Source organism: Camelina sativa, chromosome 11, assembly GCF_030686135.1.
Source record: "Camelina sativa cultivar CO46 ecotype springtype chromosome 11, ASM3068613v1".
In the NCBI taxonomy this organism is placed as follows: domain Eukaryota; kingdom Viridiplantae; phylum Streptophyta; class Magnoliopsida; order Brassicales; family Brassicaceae; genus Camelina; species Camelina sativa.
In genome coordinates this window covers 12,252,608-12,278,940 of record NC_141890.1, presented here as the reverse complement: position 1 = coordinate 12,278,940, position 26,333 = coordinate 12,252,608, and the positions used below count along the sequence as shown (strand labels likewise).

General features: G+C 35.6%; 6 protein-coding genes across 14 annotated transcripts; 2 read left to right on the top strand and 4 right to left on the bottom strand.

The window, feature by feature from the left end:
* Positions 1–16: 16 nt before the first annotated feature.
* LOC109124846 (vacuolar protein sorting-associated protein 25) lies at positions 17–1,717 on the bottom strand. 2 transcript variants are annotated; one of them, XM_010441478.3, is made up of 7 exons: positions 1,528–1,717; positions 1,195–1,270; positions 958–1,097; positions 732–785; positions 523–611; positions 361–436; positions 17–274 (listed from the first exon to the last, which is right to left on the bottom strand). In XM_010441478.3, exons 2-7 carry the CDS (start codon positions 1,251–1,253, stop codon positions 153–155), a joined length of 540 nt encoding a protein of 179 aa, XP_010439780.1. In that variant the 5' UTR covers positions 1,254–1,270; positions 1,528–1,717; the 3' UTR covers positions 17–152. The 2 variants fall into 2 exon arrangements, with proteins under 2 accessions (XP_010439780.1, XP_010439781.1); XM_010441479.3 differs by having other exon boundaries at positions 1,590–1,712.
* A 123-nt stretch (positions 1,718–1,840) lies between these two features.
* On the bottom strand, positions 1,841–4,193 carry LOC104723161 (26S proteasome non-ATPase regulatory subunit 13 homolog B). Its single transcript, XM_010441477.3, has 6 exons — positions 3,904–4,193; positions 3,106–3,552; positions 2,832–2,912; positions 2,536–2,732; positions 2,342–2,441; positions 1,841–2,225 (listed from the first exon to the last, which is right to left on the bottom strand). Exons 1-6 carry the CDS (start codon positions 4,051–4,053, stop codon positions 2,040–2,042), a joined length of 1,161 nt encoding a protein of 386 aa, XP_010439779.2. The 5' UTR covers positions 4,054–4,193; the 3' UTR covers positions 1,841–2,039.
* A 9-nt stretch (positions 4,194–4,202) lies between these two features.
* LOC104723160 (4-coumarate--CoA ligase-like 6) lies at positions 4,203–7,056 on the bottom strand. The gene is made up of 6 exons (XM_010441475.2): positions 5,894–7,056; positions 5,521–5,710; positions 5,104–5,249; positions 4,936–5,003; positions 4,685–4,787; positions 4,203–4,585 (listed from the first exon to the last, which is right to left on the bottom strand). The coding sequence occupies exons 1-6, from the start codon at positions 6,962–6,964 to the stop codon at positions 4,460–4,462; spliced, it is 1,704 nt and encodes a 567-aa protein (XP_010439777.1). The 5' UTR covers positions 6,965–7,056; the 3' UTR covers positions 4,203–4,459.
* Positions 7,057–7,252: 196 nt separating this feature from the next.
* Positions 7,253–10,690, bottom strand: LOC147933889 (thioredoxin-like fold domain-containing protein MRL7, chloroplastic). 3 transcript variants are annotated; one of them, XM_087476495.1, is made up of 5 exons: positions 10,448–10,690; positions 10,031–10,137; positions 9,414–9,496; positions 9,240–9,325; positions 7,253–9,024 (listed from the first exon to the last, which is right to left on the bottom strand). In XM_087476495.1, exons 2-5 carry the CDS (start codon positions 10,036–10,038, stop codon positions 8,935–8,937), a joined length of 267 nt encoding a protein of 88 aa, XP_087332621.1. In that variant the 5' UTR covers positions 10,039–10,137; positions 10,448–10,690; the 3' UTR covers positions 7,253–8,934. The 3 variants fall into 3 exon arrangements, 2 of the variants coding, with proteins under 2 accessions (XP_087332621.1, XP_087332620.1); XM_087476494.1 differs by having other exon boundaries at positions 10,483–10,690; XR_015573123.1 differs by having other exon boundaries at positions 7,257–9,024; positions 9,186–9,325; positions 10,483–10,690.
* Positions 10,691–16,578: 5,888 nt separating this feature from the next.
* LOC104723158 (DNA (cytosine-5)-methyltransferase CMT2) lies at positions 16,579–23,112 on the top strand. Of its 6 annotated transcripts, XM_087473384.1 has the most exons (24): positions 16,695–17,083; positions 17,211–17,245; positions 17,405–18,452; positions 18,693–18,727; positions 18,839–18,938; positions 19,122–19,229; positions 19,313–19,432; positions 19,551–19,641; positions 19,825–19,865; positions 19,943–20,009; positions 20,122–20,187; positions 20,267–20,518; positions 20,645–20,703; positions 20,774–20,840; positions 20,951–21,280; positions 21,353–21,421; positions 21,514–21,600; positions 21,680–21,767; positions 21,877–21,995; positions 22,074–22,175; positions 22,370–22,413; positions 22,498–22,567; positions 22,652–22,755; positions 22,838–23,112. In XM_087473384.1, the coding sequence occupies exons 9-24, from the start codon at positions 19,846–19,848 to the stop codon at positions 23,001–23,003; spliced, it is 1,710 nt and encodes a 569-aa protein (XP_087329510.1). In that variant the 5' UTR covers positions 16,695–17,083; positions 17,211–17,245; positions 17,405–18,452; positions 18,693–18,727; positions 18,839–18,938; positions 19,122–19,229; positions 19,313–19,432; positions 19,551–19,641; positions 19,825–19,845; the 3' UTR covers positions 23,004–23,112. The 6 variants fall into 6 exon arrangements, 5 of the variants coding, with proteins under 5 accessions (XP_019087808.2, XP_087329509.1, XP_087329510.1 ...); XM_019232263.2 differs by having other exon boundaries at positions 16,579–17,083; positions 19,825–20,009; XM_087473383.1 differs by having other exon boundaries at positions 16,655–17,083; positions 19,122–19,233; positions 19,825–20,009.
* A 204-nt stretch (positions 23,113–23,316) lies between these two features.
* Positions 23,317–26,039, top strand: LOC104723157 (uncharacterized). Its single transcript, XM_010441474.3, has 10 exons — positions 23,317–23,643; positions 23,737–23,802; positions 23,894–24,074; positions 24,193–24,389; positions 24,510–24,560; positions 24,678–24,769; positions 24,856–24,932; positions 25,064–25,155; positions 25,257–25,361; positions 25,456–26,039. The coding sequence occupies exons 1-10, from the start codon at positions 23,422–23,424 to the stop codon at positions 25,591–25,593; spliced, it is 1,221 nt and encodes a 406-aa protein (XP_010439776.2). The 5' UTR covers positions 23,317–23,421; the 3' UTR covers positions 25,594–26,039.
* Positions 26,040–26,333: the final 294 nt, after the last annotated feature.

Genomic DNA, 26,333 nt, shown 5'->3' with positions numbered 1-26,333 from the left:
AGAGACTATTCTTATATTATAGAATCCAAAAGTGTGATTAGAGAATTGAGTGTTATCAGAATACAAAAAGAGTTGTTTCTCCAATTTTTTTGTCCTTGGTTCGTAAGATTTTCCAACAGAAATTATTACCAAAAGTTTTATACAGAGTAGCATCAGACAGAGAACTTGACACCTTCATCATCTGCTGATGTTCCCTTGAACAATGCAAGCTTTCCCTTGTTCTCTAGAAGCTTTAAGGCCCTCATTAGAATGGTTCGATCTATCCCTTGAAGTTCTGAAACAATCAAAGAGCATCGAATTTCACAGTTTGTGCGACACAAACAAAATCATATTAGAGGAAACAAGAAATGAGTTGAATACCTGTTCCATGTGATTCAGTCCCTGAACGAATCTCTTCAACAGTCATAACACTGTCTTCTAATCCATTATCTCTCACCTGATAGAGATGATACATTAGAGAAGAGTGCAAAAAAAAAAAAACTAAAACCTGATATATCTTAGATTAATTCACATGTGACTCACAAACTGAAGAATAATATCTGCCCAATCTTGAATCCGGTGCCACAGAATCAGACATTTCCTATGGCCTTTATCTAACCACTCAGCACGCCCTATCAAATGGATAACGAATGACACATTCACATGAAACAATGAGATTTAAAAAAACCGGAACATGAATTCATAAAACCAAAATAAACACAAGCAGATTGAATATGCTCTCGGAATCTAACCTTCTCCAACAATGGCTGAGAGAAATGTTTCCTTTGCTTCATGACTTAGAGATCCTAAAAACCAAATGAAACTAACGCTTTAAAGCACTCCCCTTTATATCATAGAAAGCTTGCATGATTAACTGTAAAACCTAAAAACTGAAAGGATCTAAGATTTTTAAACAGCCAAAGGCAAGACACATAAATCGAATGTAATAAGGTGAAAAGGCACAATGGATAACCATACTATCAATGGCAGAGTTTGAGAAGAGTGGGAAATCCTCTTCAACGCAAATCAAGAAAGTCTTTTGGGATTTGCAGTAATCCAAAATAAGCTCTTTCCAGAGCTGTATCTGCTTCTCACGAGTGTCCCTCACAGGCTGCAACCTAAAAGAAAAAGAAACAGACTTTTTCTTCAATCCACATCCTTTTTAAGAAGGATAAAGGAAGAAAAAAAAAAACTTGAAGAAGAGAGACTGAATACGTGAAGTATGGAGGATAATTGAAGAACTGAGGAAGCTTGAAATCAGCCAGTTTCTGCATCTTTGGACCTCTCAAATCTATTCACAAGAGCAGCAGCAACCATAGTTACTATCTTGTAAACAAAACAGAGCCCAGAAAACAAATGTGCTATTCGAATTAACGCAAAGAGCTACAAGCAATTCAAGTTATGAAATTGAAGTACTATTTAGCAATCGGATCACCAAAACCACAACACTAGAAAATCTAAAACCCAGAAACAACAATCACAAATTTATTGAATTTCAGAAGAAACCAGATCTGGGTTCTGTCAATTCAAACAACACATAACACATACCGATGATTCCTTAAAAAATATATTCCCCCAGAAGACAGAACATTAGAAAGCGAGCAGCTTACGAGGCAGACAGATGGGGTAACTGAAAGTTTGAGTCTTTGAGAGACTTCGGTGTTCTGTTTCAAAATCTCAAAAATCGGTACTTTTGATTGAAGCGACGATGATTAATTGGGGTTAATATGTTCGGACTATTTTAGCCTTAGGACCCATCGCTTTTAAGAAGTTGACAATTCACTAATTGAGATTATGAGTTTTTGACACATTACACAATTTGTTATGTCAAATAGGCTTAAGCCTAAAAGAAACAATAAAAGATGAAACTCAACTTAATTGGATCACCCTGAAATGGACGAATAGGGAGGATACATTTTATGTCTGTGGAGAACAAGGTTTAAAAGTAACTGCAGCTCCTAAAACACTTAAAAATAGAACTTGCATTAAATCCCCTCAGAGAATGTTACAATCTGTAGCTTAAACAGACAACGAAGAAGAAAAAGAAGGAAACAAGGGTTTTAAGCTGCAACAAGATCAGGTGTCTCGGCCTCAACAGATAACAGTGTAGTGTGAACCTTATCGACCCAACTGTCTAGCTGATCCCTCAGTGACTTGATCTGCGGAATCCCTAACACCCTTGGTTGCGCCCATGAGACATAAACTGTTCCATCCACCTGATCTAGTATTCCCTCTATCAAGTGCACCTGCAGTCACTCAATCTCCTTAGTTTTCATAATGATCTGATATGATTTTACCACATACCATTCAAGACAATCCAAGAATGGGGCAGAGAGAGAGAGAGGACGTAAAAGGTACTCACGGATAAACTCTTCATGAGAAGGTGCTCAACATCTTCGATTGAAAGTTTAGTACGCTCGGCAATGACACTCAGAGGTATGGTCCTATCTTCAGCAGGTCGGCTGTAGCAGATCGTTGGTTATAAACAATTGAAGTACTATTTCTCCTTTGTCTGTATATGTGTGTAATATGTTTCCTAAAGAAACAATAAATTACCTGAAAATGATCTCAATAAGGCAGAGAATGTTGATCTTCTCTAATAGTTTCTTCTCATTCTCAACTAGTGCTGGTTGAGCGCTCAAGGAAGCGTTGTGCACACGACAGAGTTCTTGATACTGAACTAAATCACCGTGGTTGAATGCTTGTAGAATGTGGTATAGCCATTCCACATTTGTTCCAAGCAGACTTTTCAACTGCCATCAGAAATATAACATTCAGTGTTCTTCTTTCATCTGCAATGCTCAATGAACAAATTTGTAGTACACTAATATGGAGGGTGAAGGCAAACTTACAACTGGATGCGCTAATAGTTCCCCAAAGTTATAGATATTATCTCCAAGTAGAGCTGAAAGCGACAAATCAAAAGCCAAGTCCTGAAATACCCAAAAGTATTTTATATCAGCACTACACTATCATTGGTGAATACAAACCAACTTCCAGAATTATAGCAATTTCCTTCCATAGCTAGCTAATACTTATCCGAGATTGCTAAAAGGCCATTTGGTATGTGAAAGACCAGATATATTAAACATTCGAACAAGATTTAGAATATTCAGAAGGACATACCAGCTTAAACGATTCCGAGAGTGACTCCACAGAGGTATAAGCGAGGTAAAGAAGAGCATTCTTATAGAACTCAGAGAACTCTTGACGGAACTTATGGTACTGAGAAGACACCCAAAAGAAGTTGGCATAGACTGATGGATCGATGTCAGTCATACTATCAAGCAAGCTTTTCCCATCGTCCAAGATTTTCTTGCACTCCTTCTGGTCACCTTGCTCAAGCTTGAACAAAGCTATTTGTGTTTCTACATAGCAAATTGGCTCATTTATCCGTGACTCTTTAGTAGCTTTAAGCTTTTCAATCACTCCTTCAAGATAACTAACAGCAGCGTCTTTCTCAGGGTACTGTCTCGAGACTACCACAGCAAAATGAGCAAGCTTCAGAAGATTGATCCTCGTCTCAAAGTCAGTAATGAAATTGTCGTAAAGCTGTATTAAAGCATCTCCAGTCTGAAAGGATTATGGGAGAAACACGTTAACAAATCTATAAACCCTTACCAAATCATGGGTTTTAGCAGACAACCTACAGAAACATAGCAACACAAAAGGCCCTTAAACCTCGTAAAGCTAAGTTTTTCTATATCTCTGCGCTAAAAATTTCAAAAGCTTCGGTTACAGAAGTGCGATAATTCACCAATACAAAGCTTTTCAATGAATCTAGAAAAACACCCAACTCATAAAATCCACAGTCGGATACGAATCCCTTAGATCTCTGTGAACCCCAAGATCTATGAACCCTAATTATCCAGAATAATTTACTAAAGAATGAAAATTTAAAATCGATTGAAGAAAGTAAATGACCTGAAAAACAGAAAGAGCGATGAACTGCTCGAGCTTAAGGGTGAGCTGGTGCCAGAGCTTCTTCTGGTACAGATCTGCGAACGAATTGTACCATTCGCCAAGCTCCGGGTGTGCATTTTTCTGCGATTCAAGGTACTGTAGAGCAGCCATGGCAGATTTTTCGAAGAAACAGACTGAAAAGCTTCGATCTTGTATCAGTTTTGGGAGTAAGAGAGAAGTTCCGGAAAACCCCAGCCTTTTTAGTAAACTATATTTCTTGAGCTCAAAGACAAGTATTGGGCAATAAATGCAAAAGCAAAGATTATAAGGACCTTTTCATAAATAAAATATAATGACAATTTACAATTTAGGGCTCAGAACAAATTCTTGTTTCCAGGTTGGGAGTTACAATGCTTTTTTATTCAATCAAGAATCAAAGAACACACAAAAAAAAGTGTCTGTGCTTCGTTTCTTTTTGAGGGCTACAAAAGCAATGAATAACTGAACTGAAGGTTACATTCGTGGATCTCTGACAAACACTATATCTTCAAGATTATGATTCTTCCAAATTCTTTCATCATAGTCTTGAAGAGATAGTGCTTGTCAGAATTCTCTTTAGTTCCTTTCTCAATATCTTCCCAGTTGGGGATTTTGGTATAGAGCTAACCATCACCACTTTCCTCACCTTCCTATACGGCGCAACCTACCAACCAAAAAAAAACGTATTCATCGGTTCATCAGATTCATCGATCTTTGTTAATGATGAGAAAAGCCTTTTTTTTTAGATTAGTGGAAACCTGACCTGAGCAGCTACATAGCTTATTACATCTTGTTCTGAAAGTGCTGCTTCTCGTCTCCGGACAACGAATGCTACGGGAATCTCTCCGCATTCTTCATTTGGTGCACTGAAGTGCAAAGTCTTATGTTAGAATACACTTCACAAATTTGGATACTTTTTTAGTAGACTCCTGTCACATTGTCCAAAACTGGATGTGCAGTATCTTCCACTTATTATAACACGATTTTATTAACGCTTCAGGGGCTCAAACTTACGCTGTTACTGCAGCGTCGAGAATCAAAGGATGTGAAACAAGAACAGCCTCCAAATCTGCTGGTGCGATCTGCAAAACACAATTTCAAAGATTAAACATGTCCTATTTTACAGTTGGCTGAAAACGAAAGAATTTAGATGGTTTTGGGTTTGGGAAAACTGTTTCTTACCTGAAACCCTTTGTACTTTATAATCTCCTTTATCCGGTCAACAATAAACAAGTAACCATCTTCATCAAAATAAGCAATATCCCCAGTACGTAGCCAACTATATTCAACAATTGTCATCTGAGTTGCTTTGGGGTCATTTAAGTATCCTGATAGACAAATGAATGGTGAAAGCAAATTTAAAACTGTTTGATGAAAACATGTAACACACAAGCAAGAACAAGATAATAAGCCTAATCTATCAACACAATGACCAAAATAAGCCAGAGGAAAGTTGGAAGATCCAATCTATATTTACATTTATGAGGATGCAAGAGTTTCCCAGTGATTTGTATCTTTGACACAATACTTATTTATGAACTGAAAAGGAAAATCTCAAACTATTTTGGCAAGGTAGTACAATAGGAAGAATCAATCTACCTTTCATGACACCGGGACCTTGTATCCAGAGCTCTCCACGGTTTCCTGGTGGAAGGAAAGAACCAGAGCTCCAATCGACTACCTTGGCTTGCATATTAGGAGCAAGTAGTCCCACAGAAGAATACCTACTAAGCTTTTCCGAGTTGAAACCACGTGTTCCAACTGCGGTTGATTCAGTCATTCCATACCCCTGGAACAAAACGTGATCCCATACATATACTCTTTCAGCCAAATGTAAATAAAATACTAGTGTGACTCAAAAGTCATAGCCTCATAAATTAAGAATTATTCATTCCTTTTAAGCAAAGTTCAAAATCTAGATTCTACTTCTTACTAAGAGATTAAAACTCTAGTTAACAATAAATTCAGAGACCTGAATCAAATCTACATGAGGAAGAGTCCCAAGGAAATCTTCAATGAATTTCCTACTTAAAGGGGCTGCTCCGGAAGAAACTTGCTTCAAGCTTTTAAACACTTGCCCACAAACTCCTTTCGCCTTCTTTGTCAATGCCATCAACATAGGTGGAACAACAGGAAAATGAGTGATCTTATACCTTTCGATTACATTGATAACATCATTAACACTGAACCTCCTCATAACAACAATGGTTGATCCCAGAGACAACAACCCCATCACAAAGAGTGATAACCCGTAGATATGGCACAACGGCAAAGCTGCTAGGTAAATATTACTCGAGCCAGGACATTCGTATTGAGAAGCTTCAAACCTCACAAAAAGCTCCATTGATGCTATCAGATTCCTATGAGTTAACAAAACCCCTTTAGTAGCTCCAGTTGTCCCAGACGAATACATTATTGCAGCTACATCGTCTTGCTTAATCAACGGTTTGGGAACAAATCCGAAACTTCCTTTAGTAATCGCGTAAAACTCAGGATTCTCGATTCTAATCAAATCAAAATCGTAACTTTCAGGTACCCTAATCACCATCACCCCCAAAGACTTCAACTTTTCAGCGTTTTCAGAAGAAGTAAACGCTAAACCAACATTACACTCACTCACTTGCTTCTTAATCTCTCCCAAACTACTCGAAGGATTCATGGTAGTAACAACGGCACCAAGCGAAACCAAAGAGAGAAAAATCATCGGGAAGTAGATTGAATTAGGCAACACGAGGGAAACAACGTCACCTTGACGAACACCCAAATCATGGTAAATCCCAGCCGCCATGGATTGAACCATAACCCGAAGCTCAACGTGAGATATCGAAAACCCGGTTAAGGAATCGACGAGGGCGACATCTCCGTGGTGACTGTGTGAGAAAAGGGCGGAGACGGCGTCGAGATTAGGGTCGACGGGGAGGTGGACGGAGGGGAATTTACTGGTGTAGATTCCTGTTTTGGGAGAGAACCAAAAGGGAGGGTTTTGGTGTGATGATGTTTGGGTTTTAGTATTTGGGGTTATGTGAAGATGAGTCGACGCCATGAGAGAGAGAGAGACTGAGAGAGTATAGGAGCAGTGATTGAAGTTTTACGCTGCGATCAAATCTTTAATGAACACCGACGGATGTTTTTAGTAAGTTACTAGGGGATATATATATTTAATAGTCTTTTATATTGTATCCAAGTAAAGACTATATTAATTTGGAAATACAAATATGAAATTAATTTTAAAATATATAAAAAAATTACATTCGATTGTCATAACAAATACTTAGTCAAGATTAATTAATTAATTAATTAAATATAATTAATCAAAAAAAAAAAATTGGAGATACATAAAATAAAATAAATTGTAGAAAAGTTTTAAAAAATCTATTAGAATCAAAACTAATTTATACTTAAAAAATTAACAGCTAATATTCTAAAAATCTAATCGAATAAAATCTATATAACTAAAAATTTTATCTAATCCACCATGTGCGGGTTCAATTCCCTTGAGAGGACCCGGGGAGCTCTTCTGTAATAGGCTCCGAGTTCATGACCGCCATCGTAAAGAGGTCTCAACGAGCCACATAATAATTGGATCCACCAATTCCTCTGAGGTTTTGGCAAACAGATCACAATTATAGGTATATGGGAGCATCACGAGTTTAGGTCTTTTTCCAGTTCCGGGTGAAAGATGGAATCCTTTCATTGATGAGCTCTAGGGAAGTTGGGCCTTTCACCCTCTTTCTAGTTACATTACCAGATTCATTTTCTATGGTTTCGAGCTTAATGGATTCCCGGAACCCCAGGACTTTAGAGAGTCCGCTTCCTCAACAACGGTCCCTTCTCATAATGCCACGCGTGAATTTTTTTAATCAAAAATCAAATGTAATAAAATATATAACAATTCCGTTTAACGGTTTAGATTTTAAAAATTAATAAATAAAAAATAAAAGATATAGATATAGTATCTTATCTATTTTAAAAAGTTATATTTTTCTTTTAGCCACATTCTTTAGGAAAATAAAACTAAGTTGAGATTTGAATATATTTAATGCTTGAGGATGCTTATTACAGACAAGTAAGGGCATCTCCATCAGGGGGATTTAGGGAGGACTCTTATGATAAATTATATAAAAAATAAATCAAAATTGAATCAAAAAATAAGAGGCAACTCTTATTTAGTACACTTAAGAGGCAACTCTTATTTTTATTTTATAAACAATACATTATATATTATTTAAAAATTCTAAACAGTACATAAGATACTCAAATTTAAAACTCACCATTGGACTTGCCCTAAGGGAAGCCACAGAAAAAAAAATGAATGTTGTTTTTTAAGAGGTTTTTCAAAACCTTCGCTAGCTATATTTAGTTGCTCTTTTTACATGTTAGTTATATTTTTTTATTTACTTCATAACTATAGCAAAGATTGTGTTTAATTGACAAAGGTTTCAACAATTTTATTCATTACATACAAATGTTTTATTGACAGCTTTTCAATAAAAAAAATTAAAATACAAAAAAATTAATATAAACAAACTGAATTTTATATCACAAACATTTATAAATAAAATAATAACAAAATAAATTATTAAAAATTTTCATCAAAAAAAAGTTCAGCCTGCGGTTTTCCACGGGTTAGTACCTAGTTATTATATTATTCCTTTCATCAATCAAGTTCATTGACTAGCAATAGTACACAATAATTTTGTAGAGTTAAAAGAGGACCATGTCCACTACAGAACCTCTATTAATTGCTCAAAATTAAAATAATCATATAATTAATATTAAATTAATCAAAGTAACCTAACAATTTAAACAAAATCACACTTCTAAATGGAGAAACCCTATCAAGGTTGCTCATCATAATTCAAATTTTTTAAACAATTGCTTAATTATATTCCCAAATGAAGGGATGTCAATTCTTACAAATCTTTTTAGTAGTGTTACAAAACAAGGTGAAAGAGAAAGCATTTTACATACCAATGGCTTCAGCAGGATCAGATTCATCCCCATTTGGACGGGTCAAATTGGCCTACAAGGTTGGCTACTGTCACCTCTGCCATTGTCACCTAACCCAATCATTCCATGTTCTCCTCTTCCCCAACCATAGACCTAAGATTGTATATAGCCAAGTTACAACATTTTTACGGTTAAGATCTATATCAAGCTTAAAAACAACCCAACCATGGCTTGATCATATAATCAAATATTAAACAAATTCACAAGATAATCTATATGTTTGAAGTTTTTTGTATCTCCTTTCCTAGACTAACCTTTGTGTAAAACTAGTACTCTGTTCCCGTTGCAAACTAACAGAACGGGTTTACCTTAGCCTTGTCAACCCACGAAGGTCTCTTTGCTTTATAGTAGAAGTGCGCAATCATATGAACCAATTCATCCGCCGTGCGAAAGTCTACATCAAGTTCAACATGGTTTATTATTCCATTGCTCAAAGGTATTGCAAAAACAATGAAAACAACATTAGCAACACATCTAATCACCTTTCGCTCTGTACACAATCCTGTTTCCGCGTAAGAAAAGAATTTGTGGGCATTCCTTAGCTTTAAGAGCATAAGCCAAATCTCTGTATCAATGTTCAGGTCAATCTTAATCATACAATTTTGAAATTTCAGATCACGAATAATAATCAAGACAACAAATACTGGAAAAGGTGAATCATGAGAGGATATGATGCATTAAGCGTTTTTCAATATGAGAACCAACATGTTTTCACAAAAGATTTGTGTGGCAAAGAGGATCCACATGTATCTATTGAATCCAAATGCTAAATTTAGTCTGATCTTATGAGCAAAGAAATGGGCCAAAACTAATAATGTCATGACGAAGTCAAGTTATACTGTTCCAGCGTTTAGGGACAATCAGGACCAATCTAGTTATGTGTTCATAAGATAACAGAACAAAGGTGTAGAAACACACAATCAACACTATGTATTCAGCTACCAATCATACCAAAATCCATATGAGAGACAAGACTTTTTAAACAGAACAATCAACACTTTATATTCAGCTCCTGAGATTATATAACATATATAAGAGACAAGACATTTTTGACAGAACAATCAACACTATGCATTAGCAAATAGCAATCTTCTCTAACCTTTCCATCCATTTCTGATACGGCAGTGTTTGCAGAATCTTCACTGCTGAAGCTGACAAATCCAAAACACCTCGACCTCCATATCTCTCTGTCTGCGATCACCATAGCTGCACACAACCCAAAGACACAATCACCGTAACAAACAATATACAAAAACCACAACAAACAGGACAAATAGGTTCCTTAACACACTACAAAAGCCAGACACTGAGACCATATCACAAAACGTTCATCAAACCAACCTAACATACTTTACTAAAATTAAGAAAAAAACACACACACACACATATTTCTATATTAATCGACGATTTCAAATCCCAAATTCATCAAAATGTTTTACACACAGATGGATATTGTCGAAATCCAAATAAGTCAAAACTTCAACTTGTTCGAAATCTAGATAAATCAAAAACGAACCTGGATTTATCGAAAAGCACAACAAGGATTCTTACAATGTAAAGAAGGAGAAGAAGCTGGTTCAACGGGAATGTAATGGGCATCGACGGAAGACGGTTCGCCGGAGGTATAATAGATAGCAACGTTGGAGATCTGCTGAAGACGGCGCACAAGCACAAATGAGTGATTTTTCTCCAAAACCTTAGTCACGAATCGTTTATTCTCTCTGAATTTCAAAGAATGAATCAAAGTAGAAGAACAGGTTGATCGCGAAAAGGAAGGAAGAAAGATGGGGAAAAAAAATCTTTTATATTTAACCAGAGCCAACCACATCTTGACACGAGTGTCTTATTGGTTGCTTAGACCATTGAAAAGTAATAAAAAACAGAAAAGAGAGTTAGAATCGATTCTGCTTGGAGCAATCTGAGAACCTAGCTGAGCAACTCACATGATACTTGGCTTTTTATTATTGGTCAAATTTTTATTTTATAATTTATCTATTTATTCAATAAATCATTTTTTAGGAAAACATTAGAATAATATTTATGAAGTACTCATGTGTGCACTCACCCGTAATGATGGTCTTACGCTTCCTGTTAGAGCAACGATTCTCTGATAATTAGGTTTAAATTTAGGTTTTTTATTTATTTTTGGGCTTTAAAATTTAAAGCAACCTCATGAGCAATGGCCACTGGACATGCTAAGAAAATGAATTTTTCTCGAGTATAGTATATAAGAAAATGCCAATAGTTGATACCGATGAATTTTCTAAAAATCCACTTTGCTCAATGCTCACAAACTAGAAGGTGCCATCGAAGCTAGTAACAAAAAAAAAAAATCTATGACTCAGAATCTTTAAATCTACAAGTTTTGGACCAACAAAGCATCCGTAAAAATCTATCAAATCTCGTTGGTTTTGAAGGAAAAAATCCTTAGCAGAATAAGCAGTTCTCTACAAACAAATAGAAACGCAAGAAATCAAATGAGGAACCAAAAAAAAATCAGTAGCACAAATCAATTCATTATCTATACTTTAAGAACTCTATCGTCATTGTCCACATCGTTGAGAGAGAGCACGACACCATTTATAATGGACCAGATTTGAAATTCTCTATCCAAAAACTTCCTACTCACTATAAGTCTGACCTCCCACAAATCTCCACTATACTCCTTGCAGATGTGAAGAAGTGAGATAACAGCTTTTTGGATTCGAATAACATCATCTGCAAGTTTATCATGTACATATAAACAAACACACAATGGTGCCTATGACTTCACATTCACATTCCTCCTTGATATTTTCAATTTTGCTTTGGAGAAGTGCTAATTTGCTTGGTGGACATAGAAGAAGTATCTTCAGTTGTGTGACTTGTTTCTCATGGGGTCGAGATAAGTTCACCATTGCAGGAGCTGGATTATGTATGTTTGAGCTAGAAGCATCATCTTCACCAAAAACTACAGCTTCATCATTATTAAAACCTGGAGTCGTTCTCTTTAAGAATCTGCCACTAGAGCTAGCCTTCCTCCTGGCACTAGGGCTGGCTTCAACACGTTCATATGGAGAGTACACATCTAGAACCAACTTTGGTCTTTGATAGTGTCTCCCTGATAAGAAGACATAGATATCAAATTCTGATGGCTTTCAATATCAATATAAGATAAGAACAGTTCTTACTTGATTCCACAATGTTGTATGAAAGATCAAGTTGTCTAGAATGTACTTCTGAATTAATAATAGAAGGATACAATATTATGACATATCCAATCTTATTATATAAAGTTGGGTTTTGAAAGTTAGTCATTAATAAGATTTTGGCATGTGTCAAGTTATCAATCTGAGATTTTGACATGGGTAAAAGTTAATATTTAATAGGAAAATATTAATAATGTAAAAAATAATTATCAAAAAATACAGAATTTATAAAAAAATACAAAGTTTTTTTAAAATAATAATAATATTAGATATATATATATATTATAATATTATTTATTTATTTTTAATTTTAAGTTATTCAAAAACACTGCTTTCAACTTTGTTTAATTAGGATTTTTTTATGGGAAGGTAAATTTTTCTTATTTTTTTTAACCAAAATTTTCTCCTACTTTCTTTTTTTTTCAGTTGGGAATAGGTAAGATTAATAAGTTGACCCAAAAAATAAGAATATATGCGTATACTTTTCTTAATACTGTATTTTAAAATTTATTGTTGTATTTTTAGATTATTTTATTTAATTTGTATTTTCAACTTTGAATTATTTGGGATTCATATATTACCGTGCTTATAATTTTCTTGTAATTACTTAACCTTGGTTGGTTGGTCATAAACCCTTTTTTATTTTGCAAACATAATTGTTACCATTATTCATTCAATCCCAAAGGGAGATAACGAGTAGAAGCTCATCAACCTAATGGATGGATAAATTAGGCTAATCAAACACAAGCTTACAAACATAGATAGATAGATTGGAAAAACATAAATCGTTGTTGATAGATCTATAGGAGCTCAAAGACTATGACACCCTGGTTTGCAGAAAAGTTTAAAAGAATTGATTTTGGCTACATATGTCACCAAAATGCACTTATTTTTTCGGTCAAGGGTTCTGAGAGAATTTCATGATGGGTGACCTTCCTCAAAGTGATTGTCAGAACTGTGCGAGTGAGGACAAAACACAGGAAAAGATCATTTGTTGTTTTGTAGGATCGGTAAACAAGTTTTTAAAGCCTCTCAGACGTAACAAATCGGCCATCGAATATAGGTGGGTCCACGAGTTGGGAATAGATGTAGGGGCCACTTAGGAAGGTGAGCCCATGGACTGAGAGTGGACATGGGCTCACTAAAAAAAGTGGCGGTTGAGGTGTTACAGAGACAGAGGCTACATCATGGTGTGTCAAAGAAACTTCCAGGAATACATTCGGAAATTTAACATTAGTTACTATAAAAAAAAATTTGTGACGTTAGAAAAAAGGTTTTTACTTTAATTGGTTGTCGGAGCCAGCCATTTTGAGATAACAAAAAGACGTGAACATATTCTCTCCACACAAGAGGAGGGCAGAGCCGAGGTATTTTTTATGGTGTAGAAGGTTGGACATAAGGTTATCTTCCTAAAGGAGGAAGGTGGACGAGGTTTGACGCAAGGTTATCTCTCCAAGTGAGGAAGGCAGAGCCAAGTTTCTCTCCATAGTGGAGAAGGTTTGACGCAAGGTTCTCTCCATAAGAGATAAGGGCGAAGCCGATGTTTTCTCCATAGTAGTCATACACTATTGTGATGATACATCATTGATTAGTATATTATGTAATATATTTTTTATTCAAAATGTTTTTTGAGCCAACAATTTTCGTAATTAAAAAACTACTAGGTGATACCCCGTGCTACAGCACGGGATTAAATATTTTGTTAGTTACTTTTTTTTGTAATTTGTATTTTGTAATGTAGTTTTTTTTTATTTTGACTTATTTTCTTTGTTTATATAGTGTTTATTTGTATATTTGGGGTTATATAGTAAATTGGAAATCCTAATAGAGTAAGTAGTTTGTAAAATGTAGCTTTTCACGGAAACATGCATACTACAATATTGGATAGTAGTTTTGTAAGAGAATAGACACTCCGTAATATCGGATAGTAGTTTTGTAAGAGGATAGACACACCACAATATTGGATAGTAGTTTTGTAAGAGAACGAGTTTTTCCTTATTTTGGTTTTTCGTCGAAAGAGGAGAAGTTACTTGTTTAATTTTAGTGTGAGATATTTCAATGTTAGGAAACCATTGTATTTATAGTGAGATTAAATATATTTAGGTTATCATTTAAAAGTTAATATTTGATATATCAAATCTTAGCAAAAATGAAAAAACCAATTTAATTTATAGTTTGATAAAAATACCGATTTTAACGGGTTTAACTCAAACTTTTTTTATATTTAAAAATTTTTAAGTTTAGAAATATTAATATTACTTAAATATTTTATAGACTTAAATATATTATAATATTTTAAACTTTCGATGGAGTTCAAATATTTATAATAATTTAAACATTCTATAAAAATTTAAATATTTATAATCTCTTAAAAAAAATTAAGAAACGTAAATATACTATAATATGTTTACTTTTTAAAAGTTTAAATATGCTCAAATATATAACCAAATTAAACTGTTAAATTTGGATACCTGATAAATTAAGCTTTCTGCTCATTTGTACTCAAAACATATTAGTCATATATTTATAGTGATTATGAACCATATTCCAAAATATTTAGTCGATGTGTGATATACAATACACATTTGCTGTAAATTAGTTTACAACTTTACATATATATAATTTCTGCATTTTTTATTCTTTCCATCTATACTAATCATAATTAATTACTATAATTTCGTTAAGGAAATATTAAAAAATCTAAACTAAATGATGATTTCTTTTTATTTAATTGTATTAAGTTGATTTGTTGTTTCCATAAATATCTCACCATATAAAAGCAAATCAAATAAGTTTACATATATATACAATTTCGTATTTAATTTATTGATTATTTTGGAAGCAACAAAGTCACAATCCATAAGTATTAAAGATTTCTCATTATTATTAATATTCATAATAATTATAGGGATTAAGTATGGTAGTAGTTAATATTTGATATTACTGAAGCCATTAAATACTCGATACCAGTTTTCTTATTTATAGGGATTATACCTCTGTTTGGTGACAGAAATAATTACTCTTGAACCAAACAACATACATGATCCGAATATTATAAACCTGGAGTACAAACAGATCCGCGAGTTTTTTTTCTTCTATTTCCGGGTTAAAGAGGATCCGCGTCCCGACCCGGTCGTAATTAAGTGATCGAGCAAGGGATATAATAGTTATTTAGATAAATCATGACTATAGGTTAATTTAATCAAATTAAGTGATTCTCTAATCATTTTTAATGAAAAACGTACCAAAACAAAGTCATGGTCCAATTTGAGTCTAGTGAGTACTTCTGCTTTAATAGTATAGATGCAGAAGTGAAAGTAAAATAGTTGGCTTAATGTGTTCATATAGACATTTTTTAGGTGGGTGAATATATTTGTAACATAGAATATATTTAGGTGTAAAAAAAATATTTGTAATGGTAACATACATAAAAATTTGTAAATGGATATAAATAAGTGTATTATAATAAAAATGAAATTTATAAATAACGTACAACAAGTTTTAATATAATTTATAAAACTTTAGACCCACACATCGGGCGGGTCCTTGTTTAATATTTGTATAAACATAAAATAAATAAATGAACACCTACAAATATTGACTAGACGATATATCCTACCATCTATATAATTTGTTGTGTAACCTAGACTCCATGTTTGTTGCATTGCTTGAGTAAGTTTTGTAGTTCGGTTTTAGACTTCATTTGTTGATGGCAAATACTTACACCCATAAATAATTGTGACTTATAGTTAGGGGGTATTTGAACCCTTCACCTCTTGAATCATGTGGTGCACTCGTTACCACTAAACCACTTATATCAACAATGTTAATACAAAATCAAACAATTTTTATATTTATCTGGTGTAGTTGCACCCCCTCGTACCTATGTGGATCCGCCCCTGACTACTACAATATGTCGATTAAATTATAGAGTTGTACTATATATAATAGTGTTCAAAAAAGCGGTCTAGGCAGCCGCTTAGGCGCCGTCTAGGCACTAGGCGTTCAACAGACGCCTAGATGACCGCCTAAACCGCTTAAAATTACATAAATTTTATTTTAATATTTATTTTTGATTTTAAAAAACATATATTAAAAATTATTAATTTTTATATCTGTATTCGTAATTATAAACATTTATATGGTGTTAATATAACTTAAATAAATGTATTTTTCTTACATTTGTTTATAATTTATAATTTTTGTATTTTTCTAACATATATTTTTACATATTTTATATATATAATGTTTTATATCGTAAACACCCAAACCGCCTATAAATTGTTTAGGTCCAGACTAAGCGTTCTAGACGCTAGGCGATGGGTCACCGCCCAGATACCGCTTAGCGCTTTCTTGAACACATGCATTTTTGTCCTAAAAAAATCATTAAAATATATTTTTAAAAAAATATTTTAAAACTATAATATTATAAAAAAAAATATTATAAAGAAGATCATGCGTGGCACGTGACAGTTGGTTTCAGTAAAAAAAAAAGCAAAAAGGAGTCAAAAAGGTAGAAAAAGTCAGCCAGTCACACTCACTTTGATATCTTCCCTTTTCAGTTTCATCCTCATTGGCTAATTTTGGATCCGTTTCTTCTTTATTCACCTTCTCCGATGTTATCGCCGGCGAAATGTGAGTCAGAAGATTCTCGAGCTCAATTGGATCTCAATTCTTCTTCTAGATCCGAACCGGAGTGCCTCGCTCTCGTCCTCTGGGTACCCAGTTCCGAAGAAGGAGCTGCTCAGTCGTCTAGTAGAGAAGAAGCCACGAAGCTCGGAGAGATGAGTTTGAGGAGATCCAATTGTGACTCGCCTAAAGAGAATGGAGGAGGAGGAGGAGAAGGTGGGGTTTCGCAGCGGAAGTCTTCCCGTGGTAAGCCGCATCGGCTGCTTATGCTGACGAACGGCTGTCAGCTTCGGAGGTCGCCGAGATTTACGGCGACGAGTGGAAATTTCAACAATGTATGCTCGATTCCGGTGATCGGAAATAGTAATCGTGCTCTCGAGAGTTTTAATCTTCGTTTTCATTTCATTTGACTGATACGAACGAAGAACTAAAAATCATCGTTCTTTTTATGGATTGATGCAGAAGGAAAGCTCAGATTCTGAGGGATTAACATTCAAGTAAGTGATAGCTTCAGAGCATTTGTTATATATGAATTAGTTTTGAATTGGTTATCTTCAGATGAACATCAGTAAGCTCTAACTCAACTTTGCTTGGGAAATTATCCTGAAATGATGATTTTAGTTCTTAGATATTGTTATCTTGTGAAATTGATGCAGAGGCATAGCTGGAATTGGCAAGAGCCTGGAGTTGGAAATCATTTCCGAGTGTCAATATAAGAACAATGTTGCTGAAGGTAGATCAAGATTGCGAGATCCAGCCAAGAGGAAAGTTTGCAGTGATGCATCATCTTCATGCATCCAGAGTTCTAACCAGAGTCTCGGCTGCAACAAACGAATAAGGAGATCTCTAAGATTCATGAAGGGAAAGGAGAAAGAGGGAGAAGAAATTCTAGGCAAGTTTAGGGAAAAAGGGAAGTCTCTGGCATCTGGGAGCTCAGTCAAAAGATGTTCAAGGCTATCTGGAGTTGTAGAAAATGGCCACACAGAAACTGTGAATACAATAAAAGATTTTGGCCCCGCATTATGTGCTGCGGAACAGGTGAGAGGAACTGAGAAGCTGGTGCAAATTAGTGAGAATGATAACTGTTGTGAGGCTATAAAGAAATGTGAAGGTGATGGCGTTGTTTCATCCAAGCATGAGCTATTAGTTTCATCTTCGGGTTGCAGCAAGACAAATGTAAATGGTTGTAGGGATAGAACGTTAGGAGAACCCAGATCTTCTGACCTATATGCGGATGATATTCACACTAGGTCTTTAAAAATTAGCGAAAATGGTACTAGTAATGGATTAACTATGACGACCGGTTTAGTGGAGCCAGAAGCAATCGGGTCTTTACTTCAGGGTAAAACTAGTGCTTGTGGTGCTGCTGATAAGGGAATTGATAGGGAGATGCATGTAAATTCTACTATGATCTATCTCTCTGACAGCAATGAACAGTCTTCTGTTGAATATTTGTATATGAGAAGTTCAAATGGAGATATTTTGACACAAGTCAAAAGTAGATCTACTCTCTCCTCTGGGGGAAATGAGGAAATCATTTCATTGGATCTGAATTGTCCAACAAAATCAACCAAGAGAAAGGGTGAACGGGTAACCCGGACGGCTGTCCAAGATCAGGACAAACACAGTATCTGTTTTTTCATTGGAGAGCCAATTTCTTGCGAAGAGGCTCAAGAAAGATGGCGCTGGAGATATGATCTCAAGGTAGTTGATTAATTGCTTTGCACTTGACTGCTGCTTAAAAATTGTTTCCGGAAGTTGCAAAATTAAATTTGAGCAATAGAGATTGCATAGTCTAATGGTGTGTACATGAAAAATCTGTGTCTTTTTCAGTCCTATAAGATAGTATATGTTTGTAATCTAACATAACAAGGACCTCATATCCTTCTTTTCACTCCCTAAATATCCGTTTCATTTCTGATTATAAATTTCATTAATTTTCAGGAACGCAAATCTAAGAATACAGGCCAACGATCAGAGTAAGTACTGATGTTTTATCAACTCATTGTTTTTTTCTATAATATTCTCTTCCTTCATATATCGTTCGTGATACTACTATACATTCATTATCCTGAGCGATTCTTTTGAAGAAATGACGAAAACAAGATTGTTGCAAATGTGGAATGCCATTATTGGCAAGCAAAAGTCGACGGGCACACCTTTAGCCTTGGAGACTTTGCCTGCATAAAGGTAAAACATGCTTATTATGAATATGGTATTCTTTACCTCAGTACCGTGGGGTGCTTTTCAGTTTTCACTATTTCATTGGATCAAACCACTTTTCATTCAAGAGCCTTGAATTTTCTAGAATGTTATGCCTTTGTGAAAATAAATTACGTAGCTAATTACATGTCAATCTCCAATATGGAACAGGGTGAAGAAGAAAAAGAGAACTATGTTGGCAAGGTAGTAGAGTTTTTTAAGACAACAGATGGAGAAAGCTACTTTCGAGTTCAGTGGTTTTACAGAGCAACAGATACAGTGTGTATACAAGTTTTTTCTCTCTTGGTTGTTTAATTCTTTCCGTCGCAACAACTAGTTTCTCATTTGTCTAATGTTTGTAGGTAATGAAACAGCAGGCTACTAATCATGACAAAAGGCGTCTCTTCTATTCTACCGTAATGAATGACAATCCAGTAGATTGTCTTGTTTCTAGAGTTACTGTTTTACAAGTTTCACCTAGGGTATGCTGAGTCAAACTCATTCTCTCTCATTCTCTTTTTTTTTTCGCTTACAATTTTTACAGATTTGATCAGTTTGTTACAATCTGCATTTGAATTTTTTTGTTTCATGACTTTGCAGGCAGGATTGAAGCCCAATTCTATAAAATCTGACTACTATTTTGATATGGAGTATTGCGTGGAGTATTCAACATTTCGAACCTTGAGAAATCGTAAGTGCTTGTGTATTATGTACATATGAGCTTATGAGTTGTCGATTGGAAACGGTTATAGCTATTTCTCTTTATTTCTTTATGCAAAACACATGCCACAGTTTTTTACCAGTTCTACACTGTCTTTATATAAGATCCTGGCACAGAAGCTTGAACATTCCTTTTTTTTTTTTTTGGTCTCAGCTAAGTCGTCCGAAAACAAGCATGAGTGTTGCGCCGATGTGGTACCTACAAAATCCACTGAAACTATTTTGAATAAGAATTCTTTTAGCGGAAAGCTTCCTGTGCTTGATCTTTACAGCGGTTGTGGTGGAATGTCAACTGGGTTAAGTCTTGGAGCCAAAATATCTGGTGTTGATGTCGTGACGGTACTTGCTTTAAGTAATTAGTCTTTATCTCTTTAACCTAGGCTGGAAAGCTATTTTTGCACTCAGTTTCATATAATATCTGGATTCCTTTCTTATTTTTTTGCTCTTCCAGAAATGGGCTGTTGACCAGAATATGGCTGCCTGTGAGAGCTTGAAATTGAACCATCCAAATACAAAGGTCAGAATACTTTCGGAGACAATTGCTAGATCATTTTGGAGACTTATACCAAATCTAAGGATGCAGTCGTTGTTTGCAGGTTAGAAATGATGCTGCTGGAGACTTCCTCCTACTTTTGAAGGAGTGGGATAGATTATGCAAGCGCTATGTGTTAAATAATAATGATCAGAGAACTGATACATTAAGATCCGTAAATTCAACAAAAAAAACCAGTGAAAGTAGCTCATCTACTGACGATGATTCAGACTCTGACGAGTACGAAGTGGAAAAGCTGGTTGATATATGCTATGGTGATCCTAACAAGACAGGAAAAATTGGCCTGAGGTTTAAGGTATGCCCTATGTTGCACTTATGTTGTTGATCAAACCTTACTTCTTAGGGGTTTAGGAATGTTCTTTGCTAGCTTATGACGTTTTAGGTTTGTGAAGATGAATTATACCCATGACTCTTTCATTAGGTGCACTGGAAAGGATACAGCAGCAACGAAGATACATGGGAACTAGCTGAGGGATTGAGGTATATGCTTTAAAACAATGTCAAAAAGTGTTCGTTGTCTGGATCTAATTAATATTGCTTGAAATTTTAGCAATTGTCAAGATGCCATTCGGGAGTTTGTAACTAGTGGATTTAAGTCCAAGATCTTGCCACTTCCTGTAAGAACTTGCTTCTGAATTGAATTTCTGATCTTTGAAAGTTGTATGATTGTACTATCAAGATCTATTTGAACTGAAAAATCAGAAATCTTGCAAATGATTGTAAACAGGGTGGTGTTGGTGTGATATGTGGGGGCCCTCCATGCCAAGGAATTAGTGGCTATAACCGCTACAGGAATGTTGATTCTCCGTTGAATGATGAAAGGAATCAGCAAATTATAGTTTTCATGGACATAGTGGAGTATCTGAAACCCTCATATGTGTTGATGGAAAACGTTGTTGATATTCTGCGTTTGGACCAAGGTTCTCTTGGGCGATACGCTTTGAGCCGTCTTGTGAACATGAGATACCAAGCAAGGTTGGGTATCATGACAGCTGGTTGCTATGGTCTTTCCCAATTTCGATCTAGAGTTTTCATGTGGGGAGCTGTTCCTAACAAGGTGAATTTATAGGCCTGTTAACTTCCTCAAGCTGACTATTTCATACTTACATTATTTGGTATTTGATTTCAGAACCTACCTCCGTTTCCGCTTCCAACCCATGATGTTATTGTCAGATATGGGTTTCCACTGGAATTCGAGGTAATAAATATTGTTAACTGGTACTTACTTCATATTCCTTCCTTAAGCCTGTCGTTCTTACAACTTAAACCATCTTGGTCTTCATGTTTCAGCGGAATGTAGTTGCGTATGATGAAGGTCAACCCAGAATACTTGAAAAAGCTCTTGTTCTAAAAGATGCGATATCAGATCTTCCTCATGTATGTTTCATATCCACTAGATCCATCTGCAATTCAGGGCTACATATATATTTAAATTCTTTTCTTGTCACATCTCTAGGTGTCAAATGACGAAGACCGGGAAAAAATGCCTTATGAAAGTCTCCCACAAACAGATTTTCAGAGATACATCAGATCAACCAAAAATGGTAAGTTGGACCATCTGTAGTTACAGTCTCTTTCACAACATTGTTCTGATAGGCCATGAACACTCACTTGCATATTACATTACGTTACTCACGCGTTTTGCATTGTCAGATTTGACAGGCTCTGCAACTGATAATTGTAACAAAAGGACAATGCTACTGCATGATCACAGGCCGTTCCATGTAAATGAAGATGATTATGCCCGAGTTTGCCAAATCCCAAAGAGGAAGGTACGCGTTTCTTTTTTACTAATAAACAATCCCAGTCCTCGAGCCGAAAGATTCTCATGTAAAGAGAAGTGTCTGCAGGGAGCTAATTTCAGGGATCTTCCAGGGTTAATTGTCAGAAACAATACAGTGTGTCGTGATCTATCAATGGAACCGGTTATTCTGCCATCAGGGAAGTCTTTGGTAAAGAATCCTCTTATATGAACTGAGCCTTACCCTTACCCATATTACATGAGTTATCAATGAAATTACACACTAGTTGTCATTAAATTCTCCAGCTAATGTCATTCTACTTGTCAAGTCTGCTAATTCAACAGTTCTCAAAATTTCAAAAATGAATATGTGTACTGAATCAGCTCACTTGTTGCCCTCCTTAGGTACCAGAATACGTCTTTACTTTTCAGCAAGGGAAATCTAAAAGGTATACTCTTAGACTCCTCCACCTGAAACTATGTGTTGAAACTTTCAAGTTTTTAAGTCTCTCTCCTGATTTCTAAATTCGCAGGCCGTTTGCCCGACTTTGGTGGGACGAAACAGTTCCAACCGTTCTAACAGTCCCAAGCTGCCATAATCAGGTACCCTCAAAGCCATTCCATGTTTTAACATGAATACATCTTTTATATTCTTAAAACATTCTCTAAGAAGTTTGCTATTTGCAGGCGTTATTGCATCCCGAGCAAGATCGAATGCTAACCATAAGAGAATCAGCACGGCTTCAAGGTTTCCCTGATTACTTCCAGTTCTGTGGAACCATGAAGCAAAGGTACTTTACTTGGTGTTCTTTCGTACAAAAGCCGAGGACAATAGTTTCAGATTACTAAGCAAATGCAATTCAATATTTACAGGTATTGTCAGATAGGAAATGCAGTGGCGGTCTCGGTTTCTCGTGCTTTAGGTTATTCTCTTGGTATGGCTTTCCGTGATCTAGCCGGCGACGAGCATCTGATAAAACTTCCCCTAAACTTTTCTCATTCAACTTACCCTCAGCTTCAAGAAGCCATTCCTCGTTAAAATTTAGGTTTTGTTACATACAAAAGAATGAATTCTGTTCTTTATTTTTTTCCTTATGTTAGGGACTGCGATCGAGATTTTGGTTTGATTCAAATTTTTTGGATATTAATTATAATATTCAACAGAAAAAAAAAATGTTGATTTGACCAAAAAAAAAAAAATTATAATATTCAACAAAAATTATTTAAATAGTTTCAGTTAATTTAGTTTGGTCTTGGATAAGATTTTTTTTTGATTTGGTTCGCGTAGGATCGGATGAAATCGATTTGTCCGGTTTAATATTCCACCTAAACCAATGTTTTGAGTCCGGGTCCGGGTTCGTAATATAAAAAAATCAATAAAACTTCAAAACCCCTCTCTCTCTCTCTCTCTCTGCTATTTTCAAAGGGTTTTAGGGATTTAGGGATTGTCGTCAAAAATGGCTACCAGATTCCTCATATCGCGACCTGGAACAGTATCTTCCTCTCGGAGTTTTCTCACTCCTCGCCTCTTTGGTTTCCTCAATAGCTTCACTTCCTTAATATCGGTTTCACCTCCATCGAAGCCATTCCTCAAATCGTTTTCCTCAGTGCAAGATGTCGCAGACCAGGATACTCGCATTCCCGCCACAGTTATCACCGGATTCCTCGGTTCTGGAAAGGTATATGGGATCAAAATTTCGTTGTTTATTGGACTTCCCGAAACTTGTCTGCCTCTTGCTGCGCATTTCTGAGATATTTGTTGGTATCTGCAGACAACTCTGTTAAATCATATTTTGACTTCAAATCATGGGAAGCGTATAGCAGTCATAGAAAATGAGGTAACACAAAGTCAAAGAAGTACAGTATCTTTTAGCTTAATGTTGCAGTCAGATTGGTTAAGCATTTCAGGATTTGTGAATATATAAACAGTTTGGGGAGGTTGATATCGATGGATCTCTGGTTGCGAGCCACTCTTCATCCTCTGATGATATTATCATGGTCAACAATGGTTGCTTATGCTGCACTGTTCGTGGAGATTTAGTCAAAATGCTTCTTGATTTGGTTAAAAATAAACGAGACAGATTTGACCATATTGTCATCGAAACTACAGGTATCCGTTTGGTTGTGTTATTGCGAGTTTTTTTTCACTGAAGCTAAAACTTTCTTAGTTTTTGTTGGTCTGTTTGTTAGTGAGATTGCGTTTTCTTTTGTGATACTTACTTACTCAGGGCTTGCGAAACCTGGTCCTGTCATTGAAACGTTCTGTAGTGATGATTTGCTTCCGAGATATATAAAGTTAGATGGTGTTGTTACACTTGTTGACTCTAAACACGCCATGCGGCATTTGAATGAAGTGAAACCGAGATTTGTTGTGAATGAGGCAGTTGAACAGATTGCTTATGCAGATCGTATAGTTTTGAATAAGGTTTGTTTGTTATATCTTCTTTTAAGAGTCCAGTTCTGTGATGCATTTCTGTCACTTGATACAATTTATGAGGAATCATCTTGTAGGTCGTTAAGTACTTAACTATATTTTGTATGGCAGATTGATTTGGTATCCGAGCCTGAGTTGGAGCACTTAACTAAAAGAATCAAGGTAAGACACTTCTTCCCAATAGAATACTGTTGATTTGCTATGAGCTCACTTTTCCCAATAGAATGAAGATGCATTTGTCATTGACACTTCTTCTTTAATTGGTTTTAAAATCAATAGCAAATCAACTCTATGGCACCCATCAAACACACTAAATTCGGAGATGTTGATATGGATTTTGTCTTAGGGATTGGAGGTTATGATCTTGAGAGGTAACTTCTGCTATGTCTTTTGTCCAATTTTATTAACTTATCTTTCTTTCTCTCTGTTGGTGTCCTGAAATAGCATACCTTTTCAGAATTGATTCAGAAGTCAATGCAGATGGCTTGAGTTGTGCAGAGGATCATGACCATCATCACCACCAATGCAGTCATGGTATATAGATCAGTCTTTCAAATAGAAATTGGTTTCGTAACCTATCTAATTTAGAAGTTAAATCATTTCACGAGCATCTTCGAATTTCACTTTTGTCATTATACACGGGTGACACATTAATACTAATACAGGAAAGCACAAAGAACATCAACATGATCATGTTCATGACTCTGCTGTCACAAGTGTTAGCATAGTGTCCGAAGGAAATCTTGATCTTGATGAGGTAAAAAGCTACTTTTCTCCATCTTTACTTTAGCTGATTCTTGAGTACATCATGCCATCTCGATTGACCTTAACACATTCTGTTTATATGAACTTGTATAGGTTGACGATTGGTTAGAAAGATTAATCGAAGAAAAAGGTGATGATTTGTACAGAATGAAAGGTGTTCTCTCCATCGAGAGCTCTGATCAACGTTATATTTTCCAGGTCTCGAAAATACTAGTTCAACCGTTACTTATACGATTAATCTCTTAAATAATTTATTCAAATCCATTGGAGTTGACAATGGAATCCATTGCAGGGAGTCCATTCGACGTTAGACGGATGCCCAGGCAAATCATGGGGACCCGAAGAGAAGCGGATAAACAAACTTGTGTTTATTGGAAGAAACTTAGATGAGACCATTCTCAGGAAAGGCTTTAAAGGTTGTCTATTATAAAAAGAAAAGAAGAACTCAGAAGCAGGGTCCATCTTTTGATTCTAATCTTCTACAGATAACACATCTTAGTTGATAGAGAGTACACAGACGTACTTAAAACATGGAATGGCGTTTAGCTAGCAGGTTATGCCAAAACGTACCGGGTTTCCAAAAGGCATTGTCAGAACATATAAACGTGTAATTTATTCTCCTGTTTAAGCGACATAGGAATATTTCATGCTGGCATCTAGGTGTCAGTATGACAGTACTGTGTCACGGCGCTCGTTTGAGAATCGAAAGAGTCAGTCACTACTCACTTAATTAGTGCAAAAGAATTCTGAGTTATATGTTTTGATTCCCGCTTTTAACTTATTCGGAGACATAACCATTTGTTGTTCTCCTTCAGACAAACCAAATGGAATGTGATTATTGTACATGAGTTTGATGTTTGACAGCTCTTATTTTACTCTTACGTTTCTTGTTCTTCTTTTCTTAGTTATTATAATTTCTTCTTTTGTTGAGCCGTAGTGGTCTTCGTCGAATTCCGAGCTCGCATTCTCGCCTTGGCTCCTTACCATATTCGTTGGTTGCCGGACATGCAAACGCAAGGTCCGTAAACCTTATCATAATTGACGCCATTGTTAACCTTTTTTTCTTCTGCTTTCCGTTTGGTTTGTGTGCGTATTTTGGTCTTATAAGAGTGGACTGACGTTGCATGAGGAAGTTAACTATAAGGTGTGGATGATATGGGGGTGTGTGCC

Coding starts and splice junctions, on each gene's coding strand:
- LOC104723158 (XM_019232263.2), top strand. CDS start 16,736: ATGTTATCGCCGGCGAAATGTGAGTCAGAAGATTCTCGAGCTCAATTG. Junction 18,939..19,121: donor GAGACTTTGCCTGCATAAAG/GTAAAACATGCT, acceptor AATATGGAACAG/GGTGAAGAAGAAAAAGAGAA. Junction 21,601..21,679: donor CGATATCAGATCTTCCTCAT/GTATGTTTCATA, acceptor TCACATCTCTAG/GTGTCAAATGACGAAGACCG.
- LOC104723157 (XM_010441474.3), top strand. CDS start 23,422: ATGGCTACCAGATTCCTCATATCGCGACCTGGAACAGTATCTTCCTCT. Junction 24,075..24,192: donor TATTGTCATCGAAACTACAG/GTATCCGTTTGG, acceptor TTACTTACTCAG/GGCTTGCGAAACCTGGTCCT. Junction 24,561..24,677: donor ACTTAACTAAAAGAATCAAG/GTAAGACACTTC, acceptor TAAAATCAATAG/CAAATCAACTCTATGGCACC.
- LOC104723161 (XM_010441477.3), bottom strand. CDS start 4,053: ATGGCTGCTCTACAGTACCTTGAATCGCAGAAAAATGCACACCCGGAG. Junction 2,442..2,535: donor CTTATTGAGATCATTTTCAG/GTAATTTATTGT, acceptor GATCTGCTACAG/CCGACCTGCTGAAGATAGGA. Junction 2,226..2,341: donor TTCTCATGAAGAGTTTATCC/GTGAGTACCTTT, acceptor GAGTGACTGCAG/GTGCACTTGATAGAGGGAAT.
- LOC147933889 (XM_087476495.1), bottom strand. Junction 9,326..9,413: donor GATTGTGTACAGAGCGAAAG/GTGATTAGATGT, acceptor AACTTGATGTAG/ACTTTCGCACGGCGGATGAA. Junction 9,025..9,239: donor CGTGGGTTGACAAGGCTAAG/GTAAACCCGTTC, acceptor ATACAATCTTAG/GTCTATGGTTGGGGAAGAGG.
- LOC104723160 (XM_010441475.2), bottom strand. CDS start 6,964: ATGGCGTCGACTCATCTTCACATAACCCCAAATACTAAAACCCAAACA. Junction 4,788..4,935: donor CTCGACGCTGCAGTAACAGC/GTAAGTTTGAGC, acceptor TTTGCACTTCAG/TGCACCAAATGAAGAATGCG. Junction 4,586..4,684: donor TAAGCTATGTAGCTGCTCAG/GTCAGGTTTCCA, acceptor TTTGGTTGGTAG/GTTGCGCCGTATAGGAAGGT.
- LOC109124846 (XM_010441478.3), bottom strand. CDS start 1,253: ATGCAGAAACTGGCTGATTTCAAGCTTCCTCAGTTCTTCAATTATCCT. Junction 1,098..1,194: donor AATTATCCTCCATACTTCAC/GTATTCAGTCTC, acceptor TTTTTCTTTTAG/GTTGCAGCCTGTGAGGGACA. Junction 275..360: donor GACTGAATCACATGGAACAG/GTATTCAACTCA, acceptor TGATTGTTTCAG/AACTTCAAGGGATAGATCGA.